At 39.3% G+C, this 27,455-nt stretch overlaps 5 protein-coding genes across 7 annotated transcripts; 3 read left to right on the forward strand and 2 right to left on the reverse strand.

Annotated features, from left to right (window-relative positions):
• Positions 1-851: 851 nt before the first annotated feature.
• LOC132790663 (uncharacterized) lies at positions 852-15,769 on the forward strand. The gene is made up of 10 exons (XM_060799291.1): positions 852-2,357; positions 2,414-2,478; positions 2,906-3,029; positions 3,080-3,260; positions 3,317-3,509; positions 4,167-4,230; positions 4,290-4,438; positions 4,496-5,392; positions 14,955-15,098; positions 15,203-15,769. Exons 1-10 carry the CDS (start codon positions 1,883-1,885, stop codon positions 15,428-15,430), a joined length of 2,520 nt encoding a protein of 839 aa, XP_060655274.1. The 5' UTR covers positions 852-1,882; the 3' UTR covers positions 15,431-15,769.
• LOC132792194 (uncharacterized) lies at positions 6,703-8,560 on the reverse strand. The gene has a single exon (XM_060801450.1). It carries the CDS (start codon positions 8,255-8,257, stop codon positions 7,169-7,171), a length of 1,089 nt encoding a protein of 362 aa, XP_060657433.1. The 5' UTR covers positions 8,258-8,560; the 3' UTR covers positions 6,703-7,168.
• Positions 15,770-16,323: 554 nt separating the features above from the next.
• Positions 16,324-20,322, reverse strand: LOC132790655 (putative mediator of RNA polymerase II transcription subunit 12). 2 transcript variants are annotated; one of them, XM_060799278.1, is made up of 6 exons: positions 20,011-20,322; positions 19,558-19,933; positions 17,560-19,464; positions 17,250-17,504; positions 16,530-16,744; positions 16,324-16,466 (listed from the first exon to the last, which is right to left on the reverse strand). In XM_060799278.1, the coding sequence occupies exons 2-5, from the start codon at positions 19,917-19,919 to the stop codon at positions 16,537-16,539; spliced, it is 2,730 nt and encodes a 909-aa protein (XP_060655261.1). In that variant the 5' UTR covers positions 19,920-19,933; positions 20,011-20,322; the 3' UTR covers positions 16,324-16,466; positions 16,530-16,536. The 2 variants fall into 2 exon arrangements, with proteins under 2 accessions (XP_060655261.1, XP_060655262.1); XM_060799279.1 differs by having other exon boundaries at positions 16,334-16,469.
• A 1,425-nt stretch (positions 20,323-21,747) lies between these two features.
• Positions 21,748-23,870, forward strand: LOC132790660 (1-acyl-sn-glycerol-3-phosphate acyltransferase gamma-like). Of its 2 annotated transcripts, none has more exons than XM_060799289.1 (4): positions 21,748-21,988; positions 22,418-22,605; positions 22,667-23,557; positions 23,616-23,869. In XM_060799289.1, the coding sequence occupies exons 2-4, from the start codon at positions 22,425-22,427 to the stop codon at positions 23,705-23,707; spliced, it is 1,164 nt and encodes a 387-aa protein (XP_060655272.1). In that variant the 5' UTR covers positions 21,748-21,988; positions 22,418-22,424; the 3' UTR covers positions 23,708-23,869. The 2 variants fall into 2 exon arrangements, with proteins under 2 accessions (XP_060655272.1, XP_060655271.1); XM_060799288.1 differs by lacking the exon at positions 21,748-21,988 and adding an exon at positions 22,063-22,136 and having other exon boundaries at positions 23,616-23,870.
• A 571-nt stretch (positions 23,871-24,441) lies between these two features.
• On the forward strand, positions 24,442-27,379 carry LOC132790662 (1-acyl-sn-glycerol-3-phosphate acyltransferase gamma-like). The gene is made up of 5 exons (XM_060799290.1): positions 24,442-24,577; positions 25,617-25,804; positions 25,871-26,406; positions 26,467-26,824; positions 26,912-27,379. Exons 2-5 carry the CDS (start codon positions 25,624-25,626, stop codon positions 27,001-27,003), a joined length of 1,167 nt encoding a protein of 388 aa, XP_060655273.1. The 5' UTR covers positions 24,442-24,577; positions 25,617-25,623; the 3' UTR covers positions 27,004-27,379.
• Positions 27,380-27,455: the final 76 nt, after the last annotated feature.

Genomic DNA, 27,455 nt, shown 5'->3' on the forward strand with positions numbered 1-27,455 from the left:
CGAGTTGTGCAGGCTTCATAATGCTTAGAATAATTAAATTATCTTTCTGCAAGAGTTTCGATAGCAGCCCCAACAACGACACCAGGAACAGCGACACCAAAACACAGTCGCAGTGACAGCTCAAGTTCAGCACAAGATAGTAAATGTTGAATACCCTGTAAATTGAGCTAATGATTACATTCCAGAAGAGGCAATTTGGTATTTGTAAATTTGGATTCTAAATGAACTTAATAAGAACCAATGAATTTTACATTTATCTCGTTTTAGATCTTTACAATTTATTTCTGCTAATTGTCAAACTCAAAAAATACGCAAAAGATTTGAAAAACAAACATTTCATTGATCATATTTCGAACAATAAATTTCATAAGAATCACTTGAGAATTTCAATATTAATTGAATTCACTTTTAAATATTAGATTGGCATATTCAAATTGTTTTATGTATTCCAAAGACGTCATGTTGAAGAACATAAGAGGCACTTCTTGACGTATGTTCAAAAATGTCATGGGAAGAACCAAAACAGAAGTTTTCATTGAGTATTACATATGTATTTTCCTTATAGGTTATCTTTTAGTCGCGTAAACCTTTTGTAACATTCTTGACCGTCATTGTTTGGCTGGAAGTCCCCACTGATTGAGCTAGATAAATCGAATCATAAACTGTTTTATCATGATAATAGCCACTGACCATACGAGTTGACGCCAATATGTTTAGATTACTCATACGATTACTCAGAGGAACATGGAACCAATAAATTTAAGCAAATTTATAAAAAAAATATATAGATGGCAACCGAAAGATAAAGATAGACAGCGGACTCGGGGGCAAATACTATATACAGAGAAAGAGAGAGAGAGCGAAAGAGATAGACTGAGAAGTTGTGCACTTAGAATCCGTTGGATTCCAACCCAGAAATGCCAATCAAATTGACATTCAATTCCAATCCTGACCCCATAGACAACATGCCAGGCGATAATCGATATTTGACCTAGGCCAATATAAAAATGACTATTCAAAGTGTGCTGCACCTCCCCCGAACTTCATCTCCTCCCCATCTCGCCCCTTCCCACGCGACGACTGTCTTAGATAATCGACGACTAATTTGATGTCTGACTAAATGTTTGTGCTCAATTTGAAGCACATTCGCAGTAGCGCCCAACGATTCATCAAATGGCGCCTCCCCACGCCCCTCCTCAAAGAGTCATAATCAATGCAGACACGTCAAAGAAATGCCAAGTGGGTTGGTTGTCTTCTAGCTTCTATCTCCCTCCCCTTCAAGCCCCACCAACGCGGTTGTCAACGGGCGTTGGACTGTGACATTTGGCAATTTATTGAAGACGAGTTCCAATCAGAGCAAATCATGCGAAGCTCGTCTAATATGGCAGCGCTGGATTTATGGCCGCGTGCTGAGGCCATCAACAAATAAAAGGTAAGTGTGATATCGGCCAGATTCCAGATTTCCCACTCCCCCTCCGCCCACTTCCCTCTTCACAGTCACAACTCATTCGGCAAACGTAACGAGCTTTTGTCCTTTGTGGTGAGCAATGGCGTGCACATTGCATGTGAATGGAGCAGGGAAAAAGGAAGCAGGAAGGGAAGGGAAGGGTTCAGGGGTGCATGCGAGATAGATAAGTATTGCATGAAGCGAGAGCTGACTGACTGACTGGCTGGTTGACTAGCTGGCAAAGTCGATGTCGATTCGCTCACAGAAGCATTGAATTGGTGTTAAGCACGAACTGCTCTGCGGAATGGAAATGGAAATCGAAATGGAAATGGAAAATGCAAATGAAAAAATCAGCAAGTTGTCATTCGACACAGACAGCGATTGAAGCTAGCCGAGAGCAGACGACATCACAAGGATCACAGAAGCAAGTTAAAAATGTCCAATCAACTGTTTTTCCTCAGTTTGGCCGACATATTCTCCGTGTATCCGGCCATCTTTAAGGATGTGAGTAAACACCTCAAGAAGACCAAACAAATCTATCTGCCCAGCGATGAAGAGTGGCAGGACAAGATGTACTACATGCTCCTCGAGATTCAACGCCAGGTCAACGAATCCACGGATGTCAACATCTCGCTCAAGGACATCGATAAGCGTGACAAACCCGCCTTTGATCCCGATCGCATTACCAAAATCATCTCGCCAGGAGTAAGTCCAAATGGTCGTCGGAGTCGTGTGTTGAAGTACTGTCATGATACGACTGTGAGGATTAGACTGAAGGCAAGTGCTCGTTGGAATCTTCCCACGATTGCCAATGCAGCCAAGTTGCTGAGGAAACCTCCACTGCCGGTTCATTTCCAGAATGAACACGAGATGCGATTGGCTTACTCCCTCATCTACGATGTGTTTCGCTGTGGGTAATCCTCAAGGATGCGTTTTGATGCTGAGCTAATCTCGGTTCTCTTGCAGATAAAACAGTTTTGTGCAACGCGTTATCGGATGTGAGTTTTTTCGACCGGGAGGAAAATCAGAAGGTGAGACTAGAGTACGAAAAACAATTTTAAAGTTCCGTAAAGAATTCCTTAACTAAGAAAATAACGAAAAACAAGAGAATAATATTCTCTACATAAGACTCAGTTTTTTATCGGATCAATATATCTTTTAAGATCCTTCATTTTACTAAAGAAGTTAAAATACTTCTTTCTATAAATATGTGACTATTACTTGACTAAATTAAAGTTGGAAACCTCAAAGCAAGAATCCTAAGAAAAATGTGGAATTTTTAAAATTTTAAATTTTTGCATGGTTTCTCTCTTTTCAACAAAAATTCCCTTTAGTAAGGTCTGAAATATCCTCCTTCAAGATGGAAATCTTTTTTTCATGAAAAATCTAAAATTCTAAGAATTTCAGAGAGTAACAATTCCTTCATGTCTTCTCTCCTTTCACACTCTAATCCTGTAGTTTATCAAAGATGAGCAGCGTATTTGGTTAATGCTTTTTGAGCTCTACGATCGTCACTTCCGCAATCGCAACTCGGAGCTACATGAGCTGCAAGCCCAACTCTACAAGGAGTCCGAGGTAACAGGTAAGTCGAACTTTTTTCCTTGCTCTTCAGCATTTGTTAATCTCATGAAGAACACGCTGCGGTGCTTTGGCGCCATCGCATCAAGTTGGCTGCCTCCATTTCCCGCATGCGCATTGGCGTCGGAGCTCTGCGTCTCTCCCAGCTGCTGCCCATTCACTTGCAGAACGAGAAGGTTGCTATTGCCGCTGCCAATCCAGTGGTGACCGGTTGGATTAATCCCTTTCTAGTGCGGTAAGTGGAGCTTAAACTACTTCCTGAATTCCTTAATTTAAACGGAATCTTGCTAGCAATAAGATGGAGGCGGATAAGATACTCACGGAGATGGGCTACACTGTGCATGGACCGGATGATGAGCAACCGCTGCTCGAGCAACACTGCAAGTGGGACAACATTTGTCCACTGGTTATCTCGGTGATACCCAAGGATCGCAGCGAGTTCACCAAGTCTGTGCTGATGACCAAGCACATGTTTATAATGCAGGTGAGTGACGGAAAGCGAGAAGGAGGAAGAATGCACAATGAATGTGAAAGGGAAGTGATAAGGAGTGATAAGATTAGGTTGGAATGAAAAGGAGATATTAGTATGGGAAGGAAGAGAAGAGGTTAGAGTAGAAAAGAATGAGGGGAATACTTATAAAATAAAAATAAAAACAAGTTATAAATAGAAAGAATTAAAAATAAATCAAAATAATAGAAATGAATAGAATAGTATGGAATGGTATTAAATGAAATGGAATCGAATACAATGAAAGGGTTGGTATGGATTGGAATGCTATGGAATAGAATGGTATGGAATGCAATGGAAGAGAATGGTATGGAATGAATTGGATAAAATAAAATGGAATTGTATGGATTGGAATGGTATGCCATGGAATGGAATGAAATAGAATGGCATGAAATGAAATGGTATGGAATGGAATGGAATGGAAAAGTGTAGTATGGGATTGATTGAGGATTAGGATGAAATAAAAGAAATATTGAGGAAATATTGCATGAAATGGCATATTGAGGAATAATATGACAATGAAATTAAATGAATTCCGAGATTACAAGAAAAGAATTAAAGGATAGATATCAAATGAAAAATGTTGAAGGAAGGAAAACATTCACTTTATCAATAATACAACAATGCTTGTAGGACAAAAACTTTTCCTTTGGTCCCGCCATAATGTCCAAGCTCATGGACTACTTTGAGCTGTACGGTGAGTGCCTCACGTTCAAGTATTTTCAATAGATTAATCCCTATTATATTTCTAACCAGGTGACATACTACAAACTCACATTGATTCACCACGCTCCACAGCCTACTTGGCAGCCTTGTTCTACTCCGTAAACCGCGTCAACAATTTCTATGTCTATGGAGCAGGCGCCAATCTTAAGGAGTACCGACGCTACATGGAGTCCATAGGAGTGAGTAGTCAAGTTACAACTATATAAATTCCTGTTAAAGTAAGATCTTCCCTTCAGGTCAATAATATACGACTGTTTGCGGATGCCTTCACCTCGTTTCCCATGGAATCGAATCGTTTTCGCACTGTTGTGGGGGTATTTGCCACGCCCCCGAACTCCTTTAGTGCCATATCAGATCCGATTGATTTGATCTGTTCACGTGGCGGTGATTTAAGCATGCTCGAGGTGCTCACCGAGTCGGAGGTCAGTGATGAGGGCAAACAGCGTGTAGGATGCATTCTCGAGGAGCAGCTGCTCACACTGACCATGACTATGTCACGACCCCAAGTGCAATTTGTGCTCTATCAAACACATTCGATTGTGACCACCGAGAACGAGGATATGGTTCAACATGTGCTGCAGGTGATCAACAAACTGGCGCTGGAGAAGCATCGTCAGGCGTATCGCGAGGTCAAGCGACTCGAAGCCATTGCTGAGGCGGAGGCAGCGAATATTCCAGCTGCAGCCATGTCCAAGGAGTCGCCGCGCAAAAAGGAGAAACTCTCAGCTGAAGATAAACGCAAATCCCAACCAGAATTGCCAGCTAAGCCGGGTGAAGCTGGAGCAGTGCCTGTGGTCCCGTTGCCTCGCGTGGATAGCATTGATTTGATCTGCACACCGGACATAGATGAGTTTGTGCTCGACATTGTGCCTGATATCTGCATCAATCAGGACAATTGTATTGCCCATCAGTCGACGGGCAGTTTTCTCTCGCTCATTCGTCGTAAATCGCTGACACAGCTCAACGAAAAGTATCTCATCAGCATGGCGGAACGTCGAGGACTCTTTGGCAAGCCGGCGGATCGTGATAAGTCCCGCAAGGCAGTTAAGATGCAGGAGGTTAATGAACCTCCGCCACCTGATGCCACCTACGACAACAGCTCGGCTACGTCACGTACGGGAGGACAACAATCGGTGAGTTTGCTCGTTGTTAAAGTGGTGCTTCGATATGGTGAACAAGTCAAGTTACAAGTTCGAGATTTAGTATTGATTACAATGCAACGTTATCTGAAAATGTGGAATGAAAATAGTTAGAAGACATAATCAGTGAAATAGCAGTGCTCTTTATTGTTGTTACAGTGCTAATTGAATATGATGAACAAACGTACACCTGATTGAAATATAGGTTTTTTCACGAAAATCTATTTTATAGTGATTTGGTAATGAAAATAGTTAAAAGACAATATCAGTAAAATAGCAGTGAGCTTACTTGTTGTTACGGTGTCAATTGGCTATAGTGAACATACGTACACCTGATTGGAATGAAGGTTCCTCCAGAAAAATCTTTATTATAGTGATTTGGTAATGAAAATAGTTAGAAGACAATATCAGCGAAATAGCAGTGAGCTTTATTGTTGTTACAGTGCTAATTGACTATGATGAACAAACGTACACCTGATTGAAATATAGGTTTTTTTACGAAAATTTATTTTATAGTGATTTGGGAATGAAAATAGTTAAAAGACAATATCAGTGAAATAGCAGTGAGTGAATGGGAAAAAATAAGTTCTTATTGAAATTTAGAGTGAAATTGCGTTGTGGTAAATTCTGAGAACGATCTAAATTTTAAACATTTCGATTAATAATGTATTAATTCCACTGTATGTCACACTTAACTGCCTCAGCATGGACGAAATAAATAGGCCAATAAGCGATAAGATTTTTTATGCAAAAGCATTATTTAATACTTAAATTGTTTCTAAGTCTTTTCATAAAGCGAGAAATGTATGTAAGCTATTAAGTGAATTTTGGTACTTAATACAGAGTTGCCATTAAGTGCAAATTTACGCATGGCGCATTATATTAACCATAATCTTAATGAATTTTACTGAACCGGCAAAGAAAACTAGAATTGCAATGGGAGCTAAAGTAGGGAATGAATTCAATCCATCTAAATACGATTGCTATTACTCTAAGAAATACTATATAAGAAATACTAACTCCCACTAGATTTCTAATTGATCTACAATAAAACTTCACAAGATTCTCTGAACCTTTCTTAAGTAGTGTTAATTTGTTAATATTAAAAATAGATATATGAAAATCCCAACTTGATTAGATTTGTTTACACAAATTAAGTCTATATATAGTATCAAAATTAATCTGCAAATATTTGCTAAACAACACCAATTATCCGAATCAACTACAGTGCAGCTTCACTAAATAAAGTCGACTCCAGAAAGATGCGAATTTTAGCAGGATGCCAAAAGCAGTCCATTCATGACCTAGACTATTTAGACGATTATCAATGGTGTTAGACTTGACACTTTATTTCATAAACAACAACAATATATTTCAGTTAGGGGAATTAGGGCTTACAACGAGAGGGGAGACTGGGGGGAGAGGGCAATATATATACACTTCGAGTCTTATGATCTAATAATTAACATGCGCCATGGCGGGTTCAGTGTCGGGAGTGCAATCATCATCATCATCGGTGAATTGCAGCAGCAACAACAGCAGCAACAGCAGCGGAATCATCCGGCTCGGCATCCACCTGACTATTAGACAGGGTCAGGGGCAGATGGGAAGGGGAAAGGAGGGGGAGAGCAAAGGTGGGGGGTAATAATTAGCATGAGGCATGCAATGGCAATGGCAAATCGCACTGCGAGCCGATCATTGGCTTAGTCAGAGATTAGGTCATGGAGAGTGAAAATGGGGGAATTAGCTCATGACATAAAACCCGCAACTTTACTTGCGCCAACTGCTGCCTGTGTTGCCCTTGGCCTTGCCCGCATCCTTGGACTTGTTGCTCTTGTCCAGTTTACCACTCGAGTAGGAATTATTGAAGCCACCGCTGCTGCTGCTGCCATTGTAGCTAAAGCTAGACTTGAAGGAGGGATTGCCGTTGCTCTTGAACATGGGACTCGTTTTGCCAGCTCCGACAGCTGGAGCAGCCTGATTGTAATAGCTCTTGTTGTTCTGCTGCTGCTGTTGCTGTTGATACTGATTGTTGAAACCCTTGTCCGACAACTGGCGATTATATGAGAGTCCCGTGCTGGCCAAACCCACCGAAGCAATGCCCAATCCCATGCCAACCCCTGAGCCTCCGACGCTGCCAATGCCCACGGTGCCCATGCCCACTCCTCCCATGCCAATGCCAAAGGTTTGCTTGTGGCTGGTGCTAAAGGTGGCGCCATGTTCACCTCCGAGAGGTCCGCTCTGTGTGTAGAACTGTTGTTGCACCTCCACGATGTAGCGATAGGCTTCCTCCATGCTCTTGGGATTCCGACGCAAGATCATCGAATGCGTGGGTTCGGGCAAATGATCCCGAAACACTTGCAGGGTGATCCTTTCAATGTCCTCCAGCGCATAGAGTGTGTCGTTGTGGGTGAGTTTGCGATTTAAGAGTCGCTGCTTGAGCTTCGCCATCTTCTGATAATACAATTCGATGTTCGAGTCGAGCACCGCACTTCTGATCTTGTGGATCAGAGCGTAACTCGACTCCCGCTCAGCGAAATTGTGCAGCAACTGTTCCTTGAGCTTGTGCCAGGATTCAGCCTTGAGCAAAGCGGTACCATTTCCTGCCACATGTCCGTTGCCTGCCGGCGCACTCAGCTGACGTGTGAAGACCGCCTCGCGGGCTCGATCCGTGCACTTGTTCTTGATGTGACCCACCAGCTGTGCTTTGTAGTAGTCATCGAATGTGTTTATGGCCGGCATTAGAGCTTCGATTTTGTGGAGAAATTGCGGCAGCTTGCCGGGATCACCGTCAAAGTTTTCGACAAGCTTGAGGCGACTCAGCACCTGATTGTATTTGTTGACAAAATCGGGATCCATGTCCGATAGCGGCAATGTATCATAGACGACTGCGTCCCGAATTCACGAAATCACGGCGAAAAATAACAAACTAATCGACTGCGCGTTCTCTCGCCTGACTGTCAATGATATTTTATTGTTTGTGGCAGAGTTTTTTTTGTTGTTGTTGTCGCTTTTGTCGATTCTTACAAAATGTATAAATTAACATTCATTAACATCCAAATTTTATTTGTATGTTGTGTTTTTTTTTTTCTTCTGTACTATGCGATGGAGAACACAACACAAACTACGGCCCGTTGCGATCCGTTGCGATCCGTAAGCAAATGCGAAATGCGAACACGATACCAAAAACGGAACCGCATTCGACGATTGACGATTCGCTTGGTCGGCTCGGCAATCGGGAAAGCGATCACGATCGCGATCGCAATCGGGGAGATCGTTCGGACTGTCCCAAGAACAGCGTTAGAACCGAATAACTGAACACGAAGCGAACTGAACTGTAAAGTCAACCCCGTTTACCTCCTCCTCCTCTTCCTCCTCCTCCCACTCCATTTATTGTGGGAGTAACTTTGCCACACTGTGCTGTGTGTGTTTTTTTTATTGTGTACTCAGTCGCTGAATCACTGACACGACAATCGCAGCGCACTGCTGACAGATAGAGATAGTAACAGCCGAGCAAACACACCTCGACACGCACATAACTCAACACCATAAATCGAAACGCAAATATCGAAAGATTGGACTCCAACAAAGCCCAACTTCCTATCGAAACAGAATACCCACTCGAAAATAACTCTCATCTTATAAATAGAAGTGTGAAAGGCAAATTCTATACTTTCCATTCAAATATCTAAGCTTTTTGAAGCTATTTACTATCTATAAGTATTCCATCTATTCTATTCCTATCTGACACCCTCAAAAATAACTCTTTCCTTTCCGCATTCTATGAATAGAAGTGCGAAAACTTTATTTTTTCGCTACCCTCGATAAAAATAGATAATCCTTCAATTCTTGACTTCTTTTCAAGGCAAAACTTTCCCTTTTAATTCCATGATCTAAGCTCTATTGGTATTTATAAGTATTTCTATCTATCAGAATATCTCTCATCGTTACTTTCCGCATCCTATAAATAGAAGTGCGAAAACTTTATTTTTTCGCTAACCTCAACAAAAATAGATAACCTTACACCTCATACCTTTCACTTTCAATTCAAATATATAACTCTTTAAAGCTCTATTGCTATTTCTTTTATATTTATTATACATATTCCTATGGGACAGAAAACACTCAAAAATAACTCTCGTCTTTATAAATAGAAGTGCGAAAACTTTTTATTTTATCTACCCTCTACCAAAATAGATATTACCTTACACTCCTTGTTCCCTTTCATTTTCAATGCATATATCAACAAAATTTTTAAAGCTTTATTGCCTATCAATAATTACTCAATGAACGAAAATTACCCGGGGAATTCAATTTCATCATTTTTAGCTATCGACTTTATCCAATCTAATAACTACTTCGAACTTTTAATTACATCTGCTCTTTTCGATAAGGAATTGAAATACCCGTAAAGCTCTATTGCTAATTCAAACAAAAATGCAACAAAGCAAATTGTTCGATAATAATGAAAGCCCTAATTCCAAGAACACTTCAAATCTGATTGTCGAATGATAAACTTTGAAAACCTTATCAATATTGCAATTTAGAAATTGTGAATTGAACGGAAATGCATCAAAGCAAATTGATAGATTGTAATAAAAAGAACTCTCTAAGCATTGTAATCTACATTTTCAAAATCTTTTAATAATGTAATATAGAAATGATTCATTTAAAGATGCTCGTAAGATGATCTCATCGTATTCTTATCGAAGCTACAAATCACATTGAATATGTTGGAATCTCTAGTTCTAATAAATTCAAAGTTCCCATGTAGTAAATTGATAACAATCTTTAAACCAACTTTAATATATCAAAATTCTATAACCCTAGATGGTTAGATTACATTTATGTTTATCTACATCCCCTTTCCCTTCCTATACTTACCATAAGTCGTTAGATTCCAATGCAGTAATCTTTATTTCCGATGCCGAAAAAAAAAAGTCGAAAAGAGACAAAGTCATCCTCGGTGTTTTTCGACAACTGTTTAGCGCAGGGTTTGGGTCAATTGAAGTCTATCAATCAATTTACTTAAACAATCAAAATCACAAACGCTTCGCACAATCAAATAAATTGTTATTTGATTTGATCGGCAAACGAAAGTTCTGCATGCTAAATATTCTTTTGCTTTGACTCTAAATATGATGACAGCACTCGAATAAACAGTTTTGTTGCCGTGTGTTTTTTTGTTATTGTTGTTTGGTTTTGTTTTTGTTTTTTACATTGATCTATTAACAATATACCATTAACTTTATGGCATGAATAAGCGAAGCCCTGGAATGCCTTCAACGCTCTGGGAAAATTCCAAAGTGTATTTTCTATTCAATTCCGCAAAATGCTAACGAGCCTCTGAAGTGCTTTCTAAAGCAAAAAACACAAGACTTACTCAACTTTCAATTTCATTAAGATGCAATATTTATTACCCATTTTCTTTGCTCGCTTTGCCTGAAAATTTACTCGGTTTTTTTGCTGGAAAAGATTTGTTACTTTAAAGTAGAGTTTGTTGAGTTTAGAAGTTGAAATTATTAGGGAAGTTTTGTTCGATGTTTTTATCTAATGTTGTTAAGCAATTAGTCAGCTAATTGATGAATAAATTTAATAATAAATTTTAATTGAATGATTGCCCTAATGACTTCATAAGTAAACCTCATAAATAATTATTTAGTATATTCTTTGTTGAGCCTTCCATTTAAAGCTTATATAATAATAACAAATGTTTGATTTTAATGTATAAATAAATGTCAAAAAAAAAAAATTTTGGATGTATTTATTATATTCTATTTAATACTTATAAAATAATAAAATCGGTTTTTTTTTTATTTTTTCACCTATTGTAAAACTATTTATTCGATTACTATAGATTAGGAATTAAATTTTCTCTATGTAGTTTTTTTTCGAATATTTTTTGCAGTGAAGCTTTTATTTATGTTTTATCCAGATGTATAACTTCATTAAATAATAAATTTAGTTATAAATTTTCTTGTATTTATAGTTATAGGTATAAATTTTTGACCCTCTATCCTAAGATCCATATTATTATCAATAGAGTTTAAAGAGTTATGTTAATATTGTTGCCAATATTGTTTGACTTCATTTATTGTTCAGTGTTTTGCCAATATATATAAAGTACTTAAATTTGTTATTCAAGCTTTTATTTTCTTTGACACTTTTTTTTAAGAATTCTTGATCTATCTACTGAAACTTTGTTGATAATCTTAAGCTGCTTATAATCATTTTCATCGAAATTAAGTAATCAAATGTGTTATTCAATCTTTTATTTTCTTTCACACTTTTTCTTTTTTAGTTATTTTTGATCTATTAACTGAAGTTGTGGAGAAACATTTCATCTTCTTATAATCATTTTTATCCTAATTTAGTATTAGCTAATTTCCTAAGTTATTTCCGTTCATTTATTTAGTAATGATCTTCCAAGCTTTAGCTTCTCTTTGAGTGATTCTGTAGCTAAATTAAAGTGATCTCGTAGTCGTACCGTCATCTTGTATGCGAATCATAAATATTATTAGCTGCATTACTGCCACGAGAAGCATTCTCATTAGGTTCTTACAATAAATGGGTGAAATTTGCATTTTGATTTTCAGTTACGGATCGTTTTGAAATTGCTGCGAATTGCGATTCGGCATCATTTGTAGTATTGTCGTCGTGCATGACACACAACGGCAGCTGGAACGATGATGATGTGTATAGCGTTTGTTTTTTATTGGACCTAGGTGTAGCGCCCATTCCCCTTCTCTCCCTCTCCGTTCTATACTTGACACCTGCGCCTTCCCCTCGTTGCGCACACATTTGCTTATCGCGGGGCGGTTTTTTAAGGTCTGGTGCGCCGGCGTGCGCGGTTCAACTAATTAGCAACAATTTTCGAACGTTAGCGGCTTGTAAAAACTGTTTAATAATACACAAACCCAGAGCGAGACCGAAACCCAAACTCTCTGGCCCAAGTCATTGGGTGTCAAGACGTGTCGTCGACGTCGAGGCTGACGCAGCTGTAGCCATCGAGGACGCTGGGCTATATAGCTCGGTGGGGAGGGAGGGGAGAGAGGCGAGTGCTAATTCAAGCTATAGCTCTAAACTGATAAGCGGACTTAATTGCTCTCGAAGCACTCAGCTGTGAGCTGCGAGAGACTCGAGACTTGTTCGATTGTCGATTCGCATTTGCTTAAACCGCAGTTGCCATTACAAAGTAATTTACAAACTTGCAACTGTAATTTTTACAGTAATTATGCAAACAACAACAAGACTGTTGAACAAAGAGTATTAACTAGCAGTCTGTGTGTGTGTGTGCCGCTTTGATAAGCAAGTTCAGGGCCAAGGCCCAAGTCAATCATCGACCGCACCCTCCCACCGCTAAATACTTAGCAAAACTTCATCAGCAACAACAACTTACTTAATCATCGCTGTGCTCATTAGTCCGACTGGAGTTTCACTTATCAACAATTGTTGAGACAGAGTTCGCTTTTCGTAATCATTTGCAATCCAAATTTGAAGCGAATTCTTTCTTAACTAGCTACAATTCAGTATTAGAATGAGAATAAAACGAATTAGAAATACACTCAACAAAATTGCATGATGCTAAGTGAAATTACCATAAAAGTACATCTTTCTTAATTCTATTCTGAGATAGGAAGTTAATAGTCATTCTTCATAATCATCATCTTTCATAATACTGTTTTGAAAAGGAAAGTTAAGAGTTCTTTCTTAACTAGCTACAATTCCGTATTAGAATAAGAATTGAAGGAATTAGAAATACACCCAGAAAAATTACTTCATGTTTAGAAAAATTTATAATACATCTTTCTTAATACTATTTTTTGGAAGGAAAGTTAAAAGTTCGTTCGAAGCTAGGATACAATTCAGTATTAGAATAAGAATAGAACGAATTAGAAATACACTCAACAAAATCGCTTGATGTTTAGTGAAATTAAAGGTACATCTTTCGTAATTCTATTCTGAGATAGGAAGTTAAGAGTTCTTTCTTAACTAGCTATAATTCAGTATTAGAATGAGAATTGAACGAAATAGAAATAAACTAAAAAAATTACTTCATGTTTAGAAAAATGTATAAAACATCTTTCATAATACAGTTTTAAGAAGGAAAGTTAAGAGTTGTTTCTTAACTAGCTACAATTCAGCATTATAATGAGGATTAGAAATACATATTTATAGTGACGTTCATATTTGATAATTCTATTCTGAGATAGGAAGAAATAACATCTTTCTTAATTCTATTCTGAGATAGGAAGTTGGAAGTTTCTAAGCTGTACACTTTACTTGTTAGCTATGCATATAATATATCGCTTTGATCCATAGCATACCGACATATGTTTGTATACTAGCTAACACTAAATGCTAACAATAAGTTTCGCTGAGATAGCTGCACTGTGGACTGAGTTCACATAGGTCACAAATAGCTTAGGTTAGGCTGCAATTACCCAAAAATAACGCAGCGGGTTTTTAACATACTTTAAAGATAGATTAAGCAACCCTCCACTTAACGTAGTTACACCTGTCATGACTAATTGAATATTTTGAAGGGTATTAAAAGCGAGAAAAAAAAGTTGTCTTTAGTATACTGAAAATGAAATACACTGTTAGTATTACTTAACTGTTTCTCAATCGATTGTATCTATAAAATATTTACAATGTATGTACTTTGTTAGAATTGAAATTAGAGTGCTTAAGAAAAATTACTTTTAAATTTTACTTAAATTCAGAATTATATTTCGCATTTGTTGATGTGTTGAAATTTTTTGAGCCTTGAGGCATTTTCTATTTTATTTTGAGATCAGTTAGGATTATATAATATTAAGTAGTCGCTTAAGACTTAAGCTTTAAATCAAATTTGTTCTAAGGACGAAAAGAAATGAAAAGAATCTGTTTAATAATCATGATTCTTAAAAGATTTTGTTGGATAGTTCTTCAGATTTAATATAGAAACCGATTGTTATTTGAGATGTTCAATAACTCTTCAGATTTAATATATGTCGAAACAAAATGTTCTAACTAAATTATTCTTGATCGAAAATTACGCTTAGTTGTTTTGCTGTTTAATAATTTTTGAGAACTCTTAGATTTCATATATAACCCAAATGTTTACATATGAGAGTTCCCAATAGTTATTGAACAACAAAATAACTAAATTATTTTGTATAAAAAAATTATTTTTAGTTTGGTGTTTTTATATAGCTTTGAGAGTTTTAGTATAAAAACCAGTGTATCTAAATTATACTTCATCAAAAATATATTTTCTCCTAATGTTTTACACATTTACGCACAAAATGAAAAGACCCTTTGCAAGTGTATATTAAAAATGTGTAAACAAAAACAGTGTTCAATTGTTTGAAAAACTTTTAAATAATTACGTGCGCGTGCCCATGCGCGTGCTACGCTTCGTTTCCATTTCCATTTCCATTCGCATTCGCATTTGGATTCTAAATTCCATTTCCATATGGATTCGGCCAACAACCACCAACACAATGATGACAACAACCACCACTACGATGACAACTACAACAATCATTGTCGGCGATGGTGACAACAACAGGCGCGTTTGCAGCACCAGCGACCCACCCAGGCAAGCGCCATACGATCGCACCTGACAAAGGTGTCGGCGACGCAACGGCATCCGATAGCGTTCAACTTTAGGCGGCGGGAGTGCAAGCGTTTTTACGTCTTGCCCGTTTATATGGTGAGTGGCAATTGACGTGATCATAAATGCTTTAGCAGAGTCGAATTATTATGGCTATAACTATATTTCTCGTGTGTGTCGCCCTCAAATCGCACAAATCGCAGCACAGCACAAAGCAAAACAGCCGCTTGTGGTGGCAATACGCCTTTAAATGTGTCACGCGCAATGGCAACGATGCCATCTGGAATCCGAATCTTAAATTCAAGCTACACTGCAAACGGCAGCTGCGTATCCGGAAACTGCGACGTGTGATGTGGTCGAATCGGGAGCCGCTGCATTTGCACATCCAAGACATCGAGTTGATCTGCCATCTACGCAGATATAGCAAGTAGGAAGTGAGAAACTTATTTGTTAACTACTCGTAAGAGGGGACCAATAATAAACACTAATTGAAAACTATTTTACGTTCAATTAAAATGTTGATCAATTTTTGTAGCATACTTTTAGGCGCACATTTCACAACTCAAATCTCGGTGTGAATTTTGCATTCACAGAGCGAGAACAGAACAAAGTGTAAAGAATTGCATGACAACAAATATTTAAAATTAATTGCTGGCGATGTCAAGATCAAACATGTACAAACGCCACTCGATTAACGAATTAATCGACATGAACTCGACGAGTCAATCAAGCAACAGGCAAGCCGGATCAACAGGAAATTACATCTAAGATAGATATAAAGTTGAGTTATTATTAATATTATCATAGTATATTTTATAAAGGTTGTTTTGTTTCGGTTATTGCGTGAGTGGAGCATGTGTTGTTTTTTTTTTTTTTTTGTCCGATTGTGTGTGTTTTGTTGTTAATTTAATTTAATGTAATTGCAATTGCAATTAATTTGATGCATTGCAATTGCAGATTTCCTTCCGATAAATATAAAGTCTGATACGTGGAGATGGGGGGTAGGGAGGGTATTCATATAGTGTTTGATTTAATTGTAGTAGTTGTAGTAATGCTGATGCAGCGTGTTGTCTGTTGCCTAATTGTGGCACGACTTCCAGTGTGTATCCCAGCCTTTTGTCTGCCGAGAAATAGAAAGAGAAGCCTCAGTTAGAATCTTGATCATCAGCCATCATTAGCATCTACTGCCAATTCGCAGCTCACCTGACACTCTTGGCTGCAGTACCATTGATTCATGCAACCCTCGCATACGTAGCACGCCTTCGAGCGCTCACAGTGCTGACAACGACGCTCTCCGCCCCGCTGCTGTTGCTGCAGCTCCTGGGGTCCGTTTGTGGACGAGACGATGCTTCTATTGTTATAGTTGCTGTGGTTATTGTTGTTGATGGTGCGATTGGTGTGCGCCTTCTCGATCGTCACCAGTTCCTGCATCTGCTCCGCATAATGTGTGGAATGTGTGGCTCCATACTGCTTAAATGATGAACTCTTGTTGTACTACAAAATTAAGATTTATTGATTTCATCGACTAACTTGGACATCATCTACGTTGGACTGATTGCGTGAATTGTTTGGATTGCGTCCCCCCGGCACCCAATGGACTGCTGTTGTACAGTGGCTTCTGTGGCGTCTCACCATCAAAATGATTGTTGGCCTGTTGGGGCGGCTGCAAAAGCTGCGAGCTAGCCGCAGTTAGATTCATCGAAGCATTTGTCAGCTGCCTGGACTCGTTGATCAACTGCTGATAACTGCAAAAAAGATTGATAGTTAATATTTGTTTATATCCAAAATATAACTTATTAGCAAGAAATAATTTTGAATTTCATTATAGCTTTGTTAGTAATGTTCTTATGATTAAATGGAAAAATTCTTCATAATTAAAATATTTGCATGTGTCTTATATACTGTATATTAATTACTATATTTTCAGACTAATATCGCACTGTTTTGCTTTTATTCAAAATGGGTAGCGGGTGTCTCAGAGTCGAGCACACTCGTCTATAGCTTTCTTATATATTTCTATAAAAAGCACAAACTTTTAGACTAACAGATTTTTCCATTCTTAAAGATATTTTACTTTACTACTGAATTAACAAACACTTTGAGAAAATCCTTTATAAAAAAACATAAATGTTTGAATATAATTTTTGACAATTTAAGCGTGTTATTCGTGCCCAGCAGATTTATGCATTTATAAACACTCTTACTGTATATTGGTAAGTATCACTATTAATTTAAAATACGTTTACTTACCGCGATGGAGGTGGCTGCACCTTATTGCGTTTGCCCACCAGCGGCACCTGTTCGGGATGCTCGCGACGATAGTCTTCGATGAGGCCGCGCACATCGCGCACCGGCCCTTGGCGTCCGTAATTGGCTGAGCGATCAGTGGAGACCAATGGTGGCAATGTGGGACGCAAAACGGGCACCGAATTGCTGCGATACAGTGGATGCATATCTTCATAACGAGCCTCCCCGGTTGCCTCGCGTTCCAGCATGCCCAAAGCACTAAAAGATACTAGTTAGAGATGCACAACTGTTTATTAATCTAAGCTCAACTCACCTGCGCAGCATTTTCACATCATCGATGCCATTCTCCACTCTATTGATTAGCTGCTCCATGGCCGTGGTGGCCGAACGATTTGGCATGGGCGAATTGTACTCCTGCAACAGCATTGACTGCATGCCATAGAGATCGGAAGTGTTACAGTTCTTGTTGAGTATCGAGGGCAATATCTCGCGCATGATTAGCATGCGTTCCTTCCGCTCGACGCGCGCCCGTAACTCGCCTTTGATGCAACGCAAGTGCAGCAGACGATTGTGCTCCTCCTCCTTTTTGACAATCAAATTGTCCAGCGTGCGAATATCCGAGTCAATGCGTTGCTTCTCCTCGGCGAAGGCTTTCAGCTCTGGCTTCACAGCGCGCACCTTATCAGTCATAATCTCGTCCAGCTCCGTGTAGAGTTCACGCACACGCTCATGGAAGGCTGCATCGCTGTTGTTGGTGCTATTCAAGTCCACGCGTGACTTGTTGCTGCGCCCAGCTGGCTGCGATGGCGCCGGCGGTGGCTGTGGCGATGTGGTTTGAGTTTGTGCCGGACGCGACTTGGAACGTGGTGGCGTCTGCGGTTGCTGTGGCGGTGGCAACATTTGCTGCGGTGGCTGCTGTTGAGTTGTTGCCGGTTGCTGTTGCTGCGGCGGATTTACTGCGTGTTGTTGCTGCTGTTGTGCTGCTCGCTGTTGTTGCAGTAGCAGCTCTGCTGCCTGCTGTTGTTGTTGCTGCTGTTGTGCTGCTGCCTGCAGTTGACGTTGCTGCTCGACTGCCTGCAGCTGTTGTTGATATTGCTGTTCCAGCTGCTGCTGCTGCTGATACAGCTGCTGTTCCGAGTGCAACAATTGCTGCTGAGTGTCTTTAGCCGACTTTAGTAAAGCATTTGGCAGAGCCTCAAGCTTCGATTTGGCATAATCAATCTCCATGTGCTCCACACGTGTTGGCGGCAGCTCCAGGCTGTAGGAAATGGGCGAGACGTGCTCTGGTAGCTGCGGCTTCCTCGGCAACTCTTTGCCATAGAACGCTGGCGATGCGTTCAGTGTGTAAGGTGAACCCAATTTGAGCACCGTTGCAGCAGCTGTTGTCTCAGCATTGAGTGAATTGTTCAAATTGGCTGCTTTGGGCAGCGGCGTCGATTGAATTGGCGTCGGCGGTTGCTGTGCTGGTGCTGGCGTTGCAGGTGCTGCAGCTTGCTGTTGCTGTTTGGACATATCACTGGGTATGAATTCTACAATATCATCGTCCAATTCTTCAGTTATTGGCAATGGCTTGGCGCGCTTTTCAGCCGTTGGCGGCGGTGTTATCGAACGACGACGCTTCAGATTTGCCTCCTCTAAGGGCAGCTCCAAGTTGGCAGCAACAGCTGGCTCAATGGCTTCCACCACTTTGTAACTAGACAAGACAGTCAGATCCAATTGCTGCTGCTGTGGTTGCTCTTTGACATCATTGCAAACGGCAGCCTCAATGATGGGCTCAGCAGCAACAGCAGGCTTCAGAGTAAGGAACTCATCGAGCACCGAACCATTCTCAGCTGGCGGTGCCTCCACTTGCTCCTCCTCCAATTGCACAGCAAATGCAGCTGTCGGCGGAGGCGTCTTCATCAGCTGGATGAGCGCACGTTGCGAATCATTGCGTGGTGTTGGCGGCGGCACGACTGCCGGCTTCTCAGGTGAATCTTCGTTCTCAGTGTCGTCGAGACAAATCAATTCAGGCGAAGCTGAAGCACTGCGACTGTGTGTGCGACTGCGACTTGGTGTGCGGTCATAAGGACGCGGTTGGCGGTTGCGTTGGGCCATCTCAAAGGCCCGTTTCTTGGCCCGATAAGCATTCATTCGACGTGCGTGGTCCAAATGCTTCGGCAACGTTTGCTTCAAGCGTAGCAAATAATCTATTTTATTAGCAGCACGTTGATTGAGCCTGTGTCACAAAGTGAATAAAGTTTTATTGAAATGTCACTTTCACTTCCTTGCAGAGTTGCCAGATCTGGTGAGATTAGGACTGTCAACTTACCATTTGATACTGCGGCGTTTAAAGTACAAGTTAGCGTTGTTGTTGCGCTGCATCTGCTTGATCTGTCGTTGTGTATGCTCGGTACTATCTGGCGGCTTCTTGACACTCTCCATCACATCGTTGGAAGAGAGTTTTCTTGGTGTTGTTTCGTTGCTGGTCGATTTCGATGGCGATGTCTCCGTGGATGATGAGTTTGTTGTTGTGTTAGACTTGGACGATTGTTTGGCCGGTGTTTGTTGTTGTTGTTGCTGCTGTTTGCCAATCACAGCCACGTCCATCAGACCATCGTCGTCCTCATCGTGACTGTATTCATCGCTACTCAATTGCGAATTGGATGAATCGTAAATTTCCACGTTCGCCATACTTGCTGCAGATGCTGGTCATGAATGATTAATTAATTGTTTCCATGCTAAACACCCATTTAATTGCATGCTTATTGTCTTCAATACTTACACGCTGTTCACAATTTTCGTTCTCTTCTTTCTTGCTGTTTGCACACACGCAAAAAAAAGAAGAAAAGCGTCTGCGTCTGCCGGCAGTTTTGGCTGCTATTTTTTGTTGGCTCTTTTAGCCACGCTTAACTCGTTTGCTTTGCACACAATATGATGGGTGAACAGCTATTTTTCACTTTAATCACACAAAATCAACATTAAGACGAATGAAACAATACTTTTTAATTGTTTTCTAGCATTGCAAAAATATTGAAGATATGCGGCGACGACATCGACGACGTCTTTTCGTCCAAAGTGGGGGGATGGCAAATACGGGCAAAATTAGTATATTCTGCGCAAGTGTTTTGCCTGTTAATTAACAGCGGCCATAACATTGCTGTAGTTCTGTTAACGTACGGCTTTGTTCTAAAACAGTCGTTGCTGTTTTATTATGCTAAAATCACATTTTGCATTGCAGGACGTATGAAAAATAAAACAAACTCCAATGCAAGTTAATAATTTGCAGTGGTTTGTGTAATAATTATGATAATATTTGTTTAAATACTTAACAAAAACAACAATAATGTTAGTGCTTGAGGTAATCGATACTTTTAGGTGCTACGATGTTATCGGGTAGATGCGGAAGCAGATAGAAAGGCAATAATCATATGAACTTAAACCCGGTTGGATGATTTAACTTGCGGTCATGCAATTTTTAACGAAAATTGAATTAATTAATCATGAATGCATTTTATTTAGTTTGCCATAAAAATCGATTCCTATCGATACTTCGATGTTGCCTCTAAGATTTATAGCATAATTTGAATTGCCGCCAGTTTGAATGCCAACCTATAGTTGTTTCGCAGTTAAGTTTATCTGCAATGTTTTAAAAATATATTATTTGAAGAAATATTTTATGTTTTACCCATAAAAAACCCAGCCACAGACGTGAGCATCTCTCAACCCGTAGATCAGTAAATTCTAGATTAAATATTGAAGTGTATGCGCCGAAATCTAATTCCTTGACAATATATTATATTAATAATGTTTATAATGCGTTGCTTGCTTTTAACGCGAAAATTTTTACAACAACGCCAAAATACCTCATCAACATAAAGCATCACAAGGAAAAGCAAGTGAGAGCGCATTAGTTGAGAGTGGCCGACTACAAAATACCCTGTTTCCCAAGTGAATTTATAGTTTTACTTATTTTTTTAAATGTAATATTATAATTCTTACTACGTTCATCTGCCTTAAATTTAATAACGTTTTTTTTCTTCCTTCTCAAATAAAAAATATTTTAAATATATGTCAGTTATTTTTCAAAATAAAATTGACAAAAGGAATACAAATTGGATTATATGTGGATTTATGAATTAATAAAGGATTCTTTATTGCATATTTGAACTGGACCGCTCTTAAGTCTGAGGTAATTTAGCACAATAAAAATGGACTTCACAGAATCAGAAAAAACTTCTCCTACACATAACATGCACTTTGTTTTAGCACAAACCCAACATACCTCATTTTCCCCTAGCGGAATGGTAGCAGGGTATAAAAATAGAGAGAGAGCACATTTGAATATGTATAAAATGTATAAAAGAGTATTGTCACATATTAAGAGCGTGTAATGATTCGCATTTGGTTCACTTGAACTATAACCACCTCGAAGGGTCATAAAATAAAATAAATATATATAATAACGCACATGTGTATGTGTGGGAGTGTGCGTAATATATAAATATGTGAGAAGCGTGCTTTAGTTTGCTCTATCTTGACTGCTCGCGCTCAACGAAGAAGGTTCGTTATTGAATATTGATAAGAAAGCCGAAAAAAAAAGGGTGATTAATTTCGTTAATCAAACAACGCGTCGTCGAATGGGAAGCAACACAAATTGTGCGGTGTTTGTTTTCAGTTGACCACAGCAGCTGCCTGTGAAAGGAATTGCGGTTCGTTTTTTTCAGTTCCCGCTTTATAGAGCTCGTCAAACAATTCAACAGGTGAGCTACCCGATAATTGGGGGGTTAGTAAAATGTACTAGAAGCCGGTACAAAGGTAACCATATATCATAGTAGCATTGATATAAGTAATGAAAAATAGCAAAATAACTCATGTTTTATTTCATGTTTTACGTAACTTAAAATACAGGTAATTCTAGGTTATACAATTTGCATTTAATTATCTGCTATACATGTATGAATAATAAATCAGTTAAGTGTTGATTATAGCAAGCAGTTGACTTGCTATAATTATAAACATACGTTTGTCTGTCCGTCTGTCTGTCTGTCCGTCTGCTTGGAGGCAAGCTAATCTCTCATTTCGCAAGCTTACTTGCTGAAATTTAAGCGCAATCAAATCGCTTAGATCAGCTTACTATATAGCATGGGAATTTTATGATTAGTGTATTGAATGTCATTCTTTCTTTACAGTTTCAACATGGTTGAGCTGCAGAAGATAAAGCAGATGACAATCTGCCATCTGATCATTGCCATCACATTCTTCACATGCGGTCTGCTCTGCAACATTGCACAATTCCTGCTCCTCATCTTGGTGAAACCCTGGAATCCCATTCTCTTCCGCAAGCTCGCCTTCTATCCCTGCTATGCGTTCTATGCACGTAAGTAAATATCAGACTTTATATAAAGAGAAATTTTATTTAATTTCCCTTACATTCCTAGAGCTCCTTGGTGTCGTGGAATGGTATGGCGGAGGTAGACTTACGGTCTTTATGGATGAGGACACCGCAAAGCATATTGGCAAGGAGCATGGAGTGATGATCATGAATCACACCTATGAGATTGACTGGCTGATGGCCTGGATGGTGCTCGACAAATTCCACATGCTTGGCAGCTCGAAGGCATTCGCCAAGAAGGCTCTGAGCTATGCCCCCATCTTGGGCTGGGCTTGGAGCATGGCTGAGTTTGTGTTCCTCAATCGTGACTTTGACAAGGACAAGGAGATCATTGCCAAGCAGCTGAAGATTGTCTTCGCCTATCCCGATCCCATTTGGCTGCTCCTCAATGCCGAAGGAACACGCTTCACTCCCGCCAAGCATGAGGCATCGGTGAAGTTTGCCCAGGAACGTGGCATGACGGTGTTGAAGCATCATTTGATTCCACGCACCAAGGGATTCACCACCAGCTTGCCCACTATGCGTGGCATCTGTCCGGCCATCTATGATGTGAATTTGGTCTTTAAACGCGATGCCAAGGTTCGTCCAACCATCACAAATGTCCTCAGTGGCGAACATTTGGAGCCGACGATGTTCATCCGACGTTTCCCGCTGGAGCAAGTGCCCAAGGATGAGAAGGCAGCGGCAGATTGGGTGCAGAATTTGTATGTGGAGAAGGATCGTCTGGTGGACAGTTTCCATGAGACGGGCAGTTTCTTCAAGACATCCGGATTCAAGGAGGTGCCTTCGAAAGTGCTTCAACCTCGTCTCAGCACGCTCATCTGCTTTGTCTCGGTTGCTTTGATTGCCAATCTCTGGATTCTTAAATTCTTGTTCTCATCGCTGCTCTCTGCCAATTGGCTTGGCCTCTTGACTGCTCTCTTTGTGCTGGGACTATGTGAGTAAACTTACTTTATACCTTATAGTAACTTAATTAATTGAATTTTCTTCTACAGTTTACGTGCTGCTTATGAAGGTTTCCAACATGTCAAAGATCAGCAAGGCCTCCGCTTATGGTGCCGGCCAGGCGAAACCCAAAACCAATTAGACTTTTAACAATTTCACCATGTATTCGAGATACATCGTAAAGAATATGACGTCAATGAGCGAGTTCAGAGACTTACAACAAACTTGTACATATCGTGTGTATATAACATTTATAGTTTTAATGATGGATTGAAAATAAAGTATACGAAATGAAGTAAATTTGCACTTTGCACTAAACACAAAACGTACGACTGAGTGACATTCATACTTACTTACTTAATGTTAACTTCCGTGATAACATAAAATTTATCAATGAGTCAAAGTGATAAGATATACGTAATTATGATTATAAATACATTCATTTTTGGTGGTAGCGTGATATTAGTTCTATCAAAAATCTTATCAATGTGCCCTTCAATAAATGGTTGCCGCCTTGGCTTTAGGCAATCAGCGTCAAATTTCGTAATTGATAACAAACTCAGTCAGATTTCAAAATGTCGCGCCAAGTTGTCAAACAGCTGTTGCTGCAAGTTCTTATCAGTCAGGGCTGCGTTAATACATGTTATTTAAATTGGTTAATCGATTAATGCTGTTGTGTTATGCGATAGTTTTTAGTTACATTTCAATATCAACTAGGGATTATTAGCATGCTAAATGTAATAATAATAATATTGAAAATATCATGCTAATTTGAATCACTACAAATTCACACTTCGTTTAATTTAATTTATACCACTTTACATATTCGCGCCTTTCTGCACCAATAGCACCCTTAACGTAAATAGTCTAGTCAAGGTCTTCGTGTGGTATATTTCTTATGCGAAGTAGCACAGTATATTTCGAAAATCAATTTGCGGTCACGCTGTACACGAAAACAACTATAATTAACAAAAACAAAACTTTAATCGCACAAAAAACGCGTTGCCAAAAGGTAATTCGTGTCGCGGAGACATTTAAAGTTTTATTATAGACATTACGCATATATATATATACGTATACACGTGTGCTTACGAATTTGGGGTGGCTGCTATAAATTGGACTAAAGCTAAAATTGTATTGTGTCTCTAAATTCGGTTCGTTCTGAGATAAATAAATCTATGACTTCAGATCAATGAACTTATAATGAGAAGCAGACAGATAATCAAAAGTGTAACTAATAGTAATTGTACCATGAAATGTGACGTTTACAAACAAAAGCCTCCTACACACACACACACACACACACACAAGCAAAGGGGCATACACAACATAAAAGAAAAACACGCATGTGAAAAGTATCTTTTATACGTAATATATGTAAATAAGCTGATACAATGTATGTATGTATATGTAGATACACACACACACACGCAAGCACACATTCATAGCGTGTTCTAAAGTACATATTTCGAGATGACTCGAAGTTATATTGTCGCCGGACTTTGGTCAGTTTGGCATAGCAATATAATAATTATTAATCTTTATGTGTGAATTGCATTCGCTACTCTTAGAAGTAAAGTAACAGTAGCCTTATCTGTTCCCTTCGAGATAAAGTGGCGATAGCATAAATCGTTTATAGTATCTATTCGCAATTGTTGTGGGACAGGTCCGATTTCTTAATGCTTATTACTATCAGTTCAAGTTAGGAGCACTTGTTTTAAACATTCGCTTTTGTTTCAAGTGGAGGTAAACTTAAAAATATTAGTAATCATTATATTTAAAAATGTTTCAGTTCATGCTCCAAATAATCCGTTCCACTTTGGAAAAAAAGGAAATAATAAATATCTCTAGACTGAATTATATCAGCAAACCATAAATCTATTAAAGTTTATTAATGGGAAAATTTTGCTTAAACCCATAAAAAGTTAAGGGTCTATTAAAGTCAACACTTGGCTGTAACCTTCCTTGTTATATCTGAATTTTAACGCGCTGTATTTTAAGTTGTTGTTACGTAAAAGTAAAGTGAACTAAAGCATTTGTATTTCCTATAGCACCACCATGATTACGCTCGAGGAGCTGAAGAAACTGAGACTGATCCATCTATGCATTGCCATAACGTTCTTCACGAGCGGCTTGACCGTCAATTTCGCCCAGCTGCTGCTCCACATCTTCTTGAAGCCCTTCAATAAGCAACTGTTTCGCAAATTGATGTACTACTTGTGCTATTCCTTCTACTGCCGTAAGTTCAATCAATTCAAATCAGAGGTCAAACAATCTTTAACCCTTTATCATTTGCATTTTGTAGAGCTTGTTTTTGTGGCCGATTGGTATGCGGGCTGCACGATGCGTGTCTATATGGATGAGGAGGATGAGAAGAAATTCGCGGGCAAAGAGAATGTGCTGCTCATTATGAATCATCAATATGAAATCGATTGGCTTGCCGGCTGGATGATATCCGATAAAATGGGCGTGTTGGGCAACTGCAAAGCGTACGCCAAGAAGGCCATCAGATATGTGCCCTGCATGGGTTGGGCCTGGTGGTTGGCCGAGTTCGTCTTCCTCAATCGTGACTATGACAAGGACAAGGAGATCATTGCCAAACAGCTGAAGATTGTCTTCTCCTATCCGGATCCCACTTGGCTGCTGCTCAATGCCGAAGGCACACGCTTCACACCCTCAAAGCATGAGGCGTCTGTCAAGTTTGCCCAGGAACGTGGCATGACTGTGTTGAAGCATCATTTGATTCCACGCACCAAGGGATTCACCACCAGCTTGCCCACTTTGCGTGGCATTTGCCCAGTGGTCTATGATATTAATATGGTCTTTAAGCGCGAAGACAAGGTTTGCATTAGTTTAACTTCTTTTGTGTGAACTATAATATGCAATGTGTTCCCTTTTTAGACGCCACCAACGATGCTCTCGCTGCTTAATGGCAAGCCTGTGGATCCTTATCTGCTGATGCGTCGTATTCCATTGGAGCAGATTCCAGAGGACGAGAAGGAAGCGGCCGCTTGGCTGCAAAAGTTGTTCGTTGAGAAGGATCGCATTATCGACAGCTTCCATGAGACGGGCAGTTTCTTCAAGACATCTGGCATCAAGGAAGTGCCATTTAAGATCTACGATCGCCGTCTCAGCAGCCTGTTGAACTTTGTTGGCTGGTCAACGTATTCATTATCGTGCATATTCTATTACCTGATCAGCTCATTGCTGGCTGCCAATTGGATTGGCTTGATCACAGCATTGTCTGTGCTTGGAATTTGTACGTTGCCTCCACGAGAAACAATTAATTTAATTAATTCATGACTTTGCTTTTATTCTAATATGCTGTTTTCTCTTTCTCTTTTAGTTTACTGGTTGATGGGACTGGCAATCAACAAGACACAGATCAGCAAAGGCTCCAGCTATGGCTCCAATAGCAAAAAAGTGAGCACAAATTAACTTTAACACACACACACACAAATTATATAATATATGCATTCGTTTTGTTAACGAACGTACAACAAACCAATTAGTCAATGAAGCCAAGCTGATAATCTCACAATTATATACAAATGTACGAGTAAATTTTAATCGTGATTTACGCCTGATCATTTTATCAGCTATCTTTATCTCCAAATTCGTTTGCGCTTTCAAAATTATCATTTTTTTCATTTTCTTGGCTATATAATAAGAGCGATTGATTATTAATTATGTATGATGATGTCAGTTTGGAAATACAATTACAACAAAATTCATTAAATGTTTAGGGCTGCACACTAGAAATACAAGTTAAAATGTACAATGATGCAATAATAAAAATTACATGTTTTAAAAATGAGTACTTGTTTCATTACTTTTAAGATATATTCAAAAAGTTGCGCGCAACTATTAATAACAACTTGAGTAAACAG

Source organism: Drosophila nasuta, chromosome 3 (assembly GCF_023558535.2).
Source record: "Drosophila nasuta strain 15112-1781.00 chromosome 3, ASM2355853v1, whole genome shotgun sequence".
In the NCBI taxonomy this organism is placed as follows: Eukaryota; Metazoa; Arthropoda; class Insecta; order Diptera; family Drosophilidae; genus Drosophila; species Drosophila nasuta.

Bases quoted from the DNA above. Each gene is read 5' to 3' on its own strand.
- LOC132790663 (XM_060799291.1), top strand. From the start codon at position 1,883: ATGTCCAATCAACTGTTTTTCCTCAGTTTGGCCGACATATTCTCCGTG. The intron at 2,358-2,413 runs GTGGGTAATCCT...GTTCTCTTGCAG, and splicing joins CATCTACGATGTGTTTCGCT to ATAAAACAGTTTTGTGCAAC. The intron at 5,393-14,954 runs GTGAGTTTGCTC...TGACAACAACAG, and splicing joins GTACGGGAGGACAACAATCG to GCGCGTTTGCAGCACCAGCG.
- LOC132792194 (XM_060801450.1), bottom strand. From the start codon at position 8,257: ATGGATCCCGATTTTGTCAACAAATACAATCAGGTGCTGAGTCGCCTC.
- LOC132790655 (XM_060799278.1), bottom strand. From the start codon at position 19,919: ATGGCGAACGTGGAAATTTACGATTCATCCAATTCGCAATTGAGTAGC. The intron at 19,465-19,557 runs GTAAGTTGACAG...TTTGTGACACAG, and splicing joins AAACGCCGCAGTATCAAATG to GCTCAATCAACGTGCTGCTA. The intron at 17,505-17,559 runs GTGAGTTGAGCT...AGTATCTTTTAG, and splicing joins GATGTGAAAATGCTGCGCAG to TGCTTTGGGCATGCTGGAAC.
- LOC132790660 (XM_060799288.1), top strand. From the start codon at position 22,078: ATGAAAAATAGCAAAATAACTCATGTTTTATTTCATGTTTTACGTAAC. The intron at 22,606-22,666 runs GTAAGTAAATAT...TTACATTCCTAG, and splicing joins CTGCTATGCGTTCTATGCAC to AGCTCCTTGGTGTCGTGGAA. The intron at 23,558-23,615 runs GTGAGTAAACTT...TTTCTTCTACAG, and splicing joins TCTCTTTGTGCTGGGACTAT to TTTACGTGCTGCTTATGAAG.
- LOC132790662 (XM_060799290.1), top strand. From the start codon at position 25,624: ATGATTACGCTCGAGGAGCTGAAGAAACTGAGACTGATCCATCTATGC. The intron at 25,805-25,870 runs GTAAGTTCAATC...TGCATTTTGTAG, and splicing joins GTGCTATTCCTTCTACTGCC to AGCTTGTTTTTGTGGCCGAT. The intron at 26,825-26,911 runs GTACGTTGCCTC...TTTCTCTTTTAG, and splicing joins ATTGTCTGTGCTTGGAATTT to TTTACTGGTTGATGGGACTG.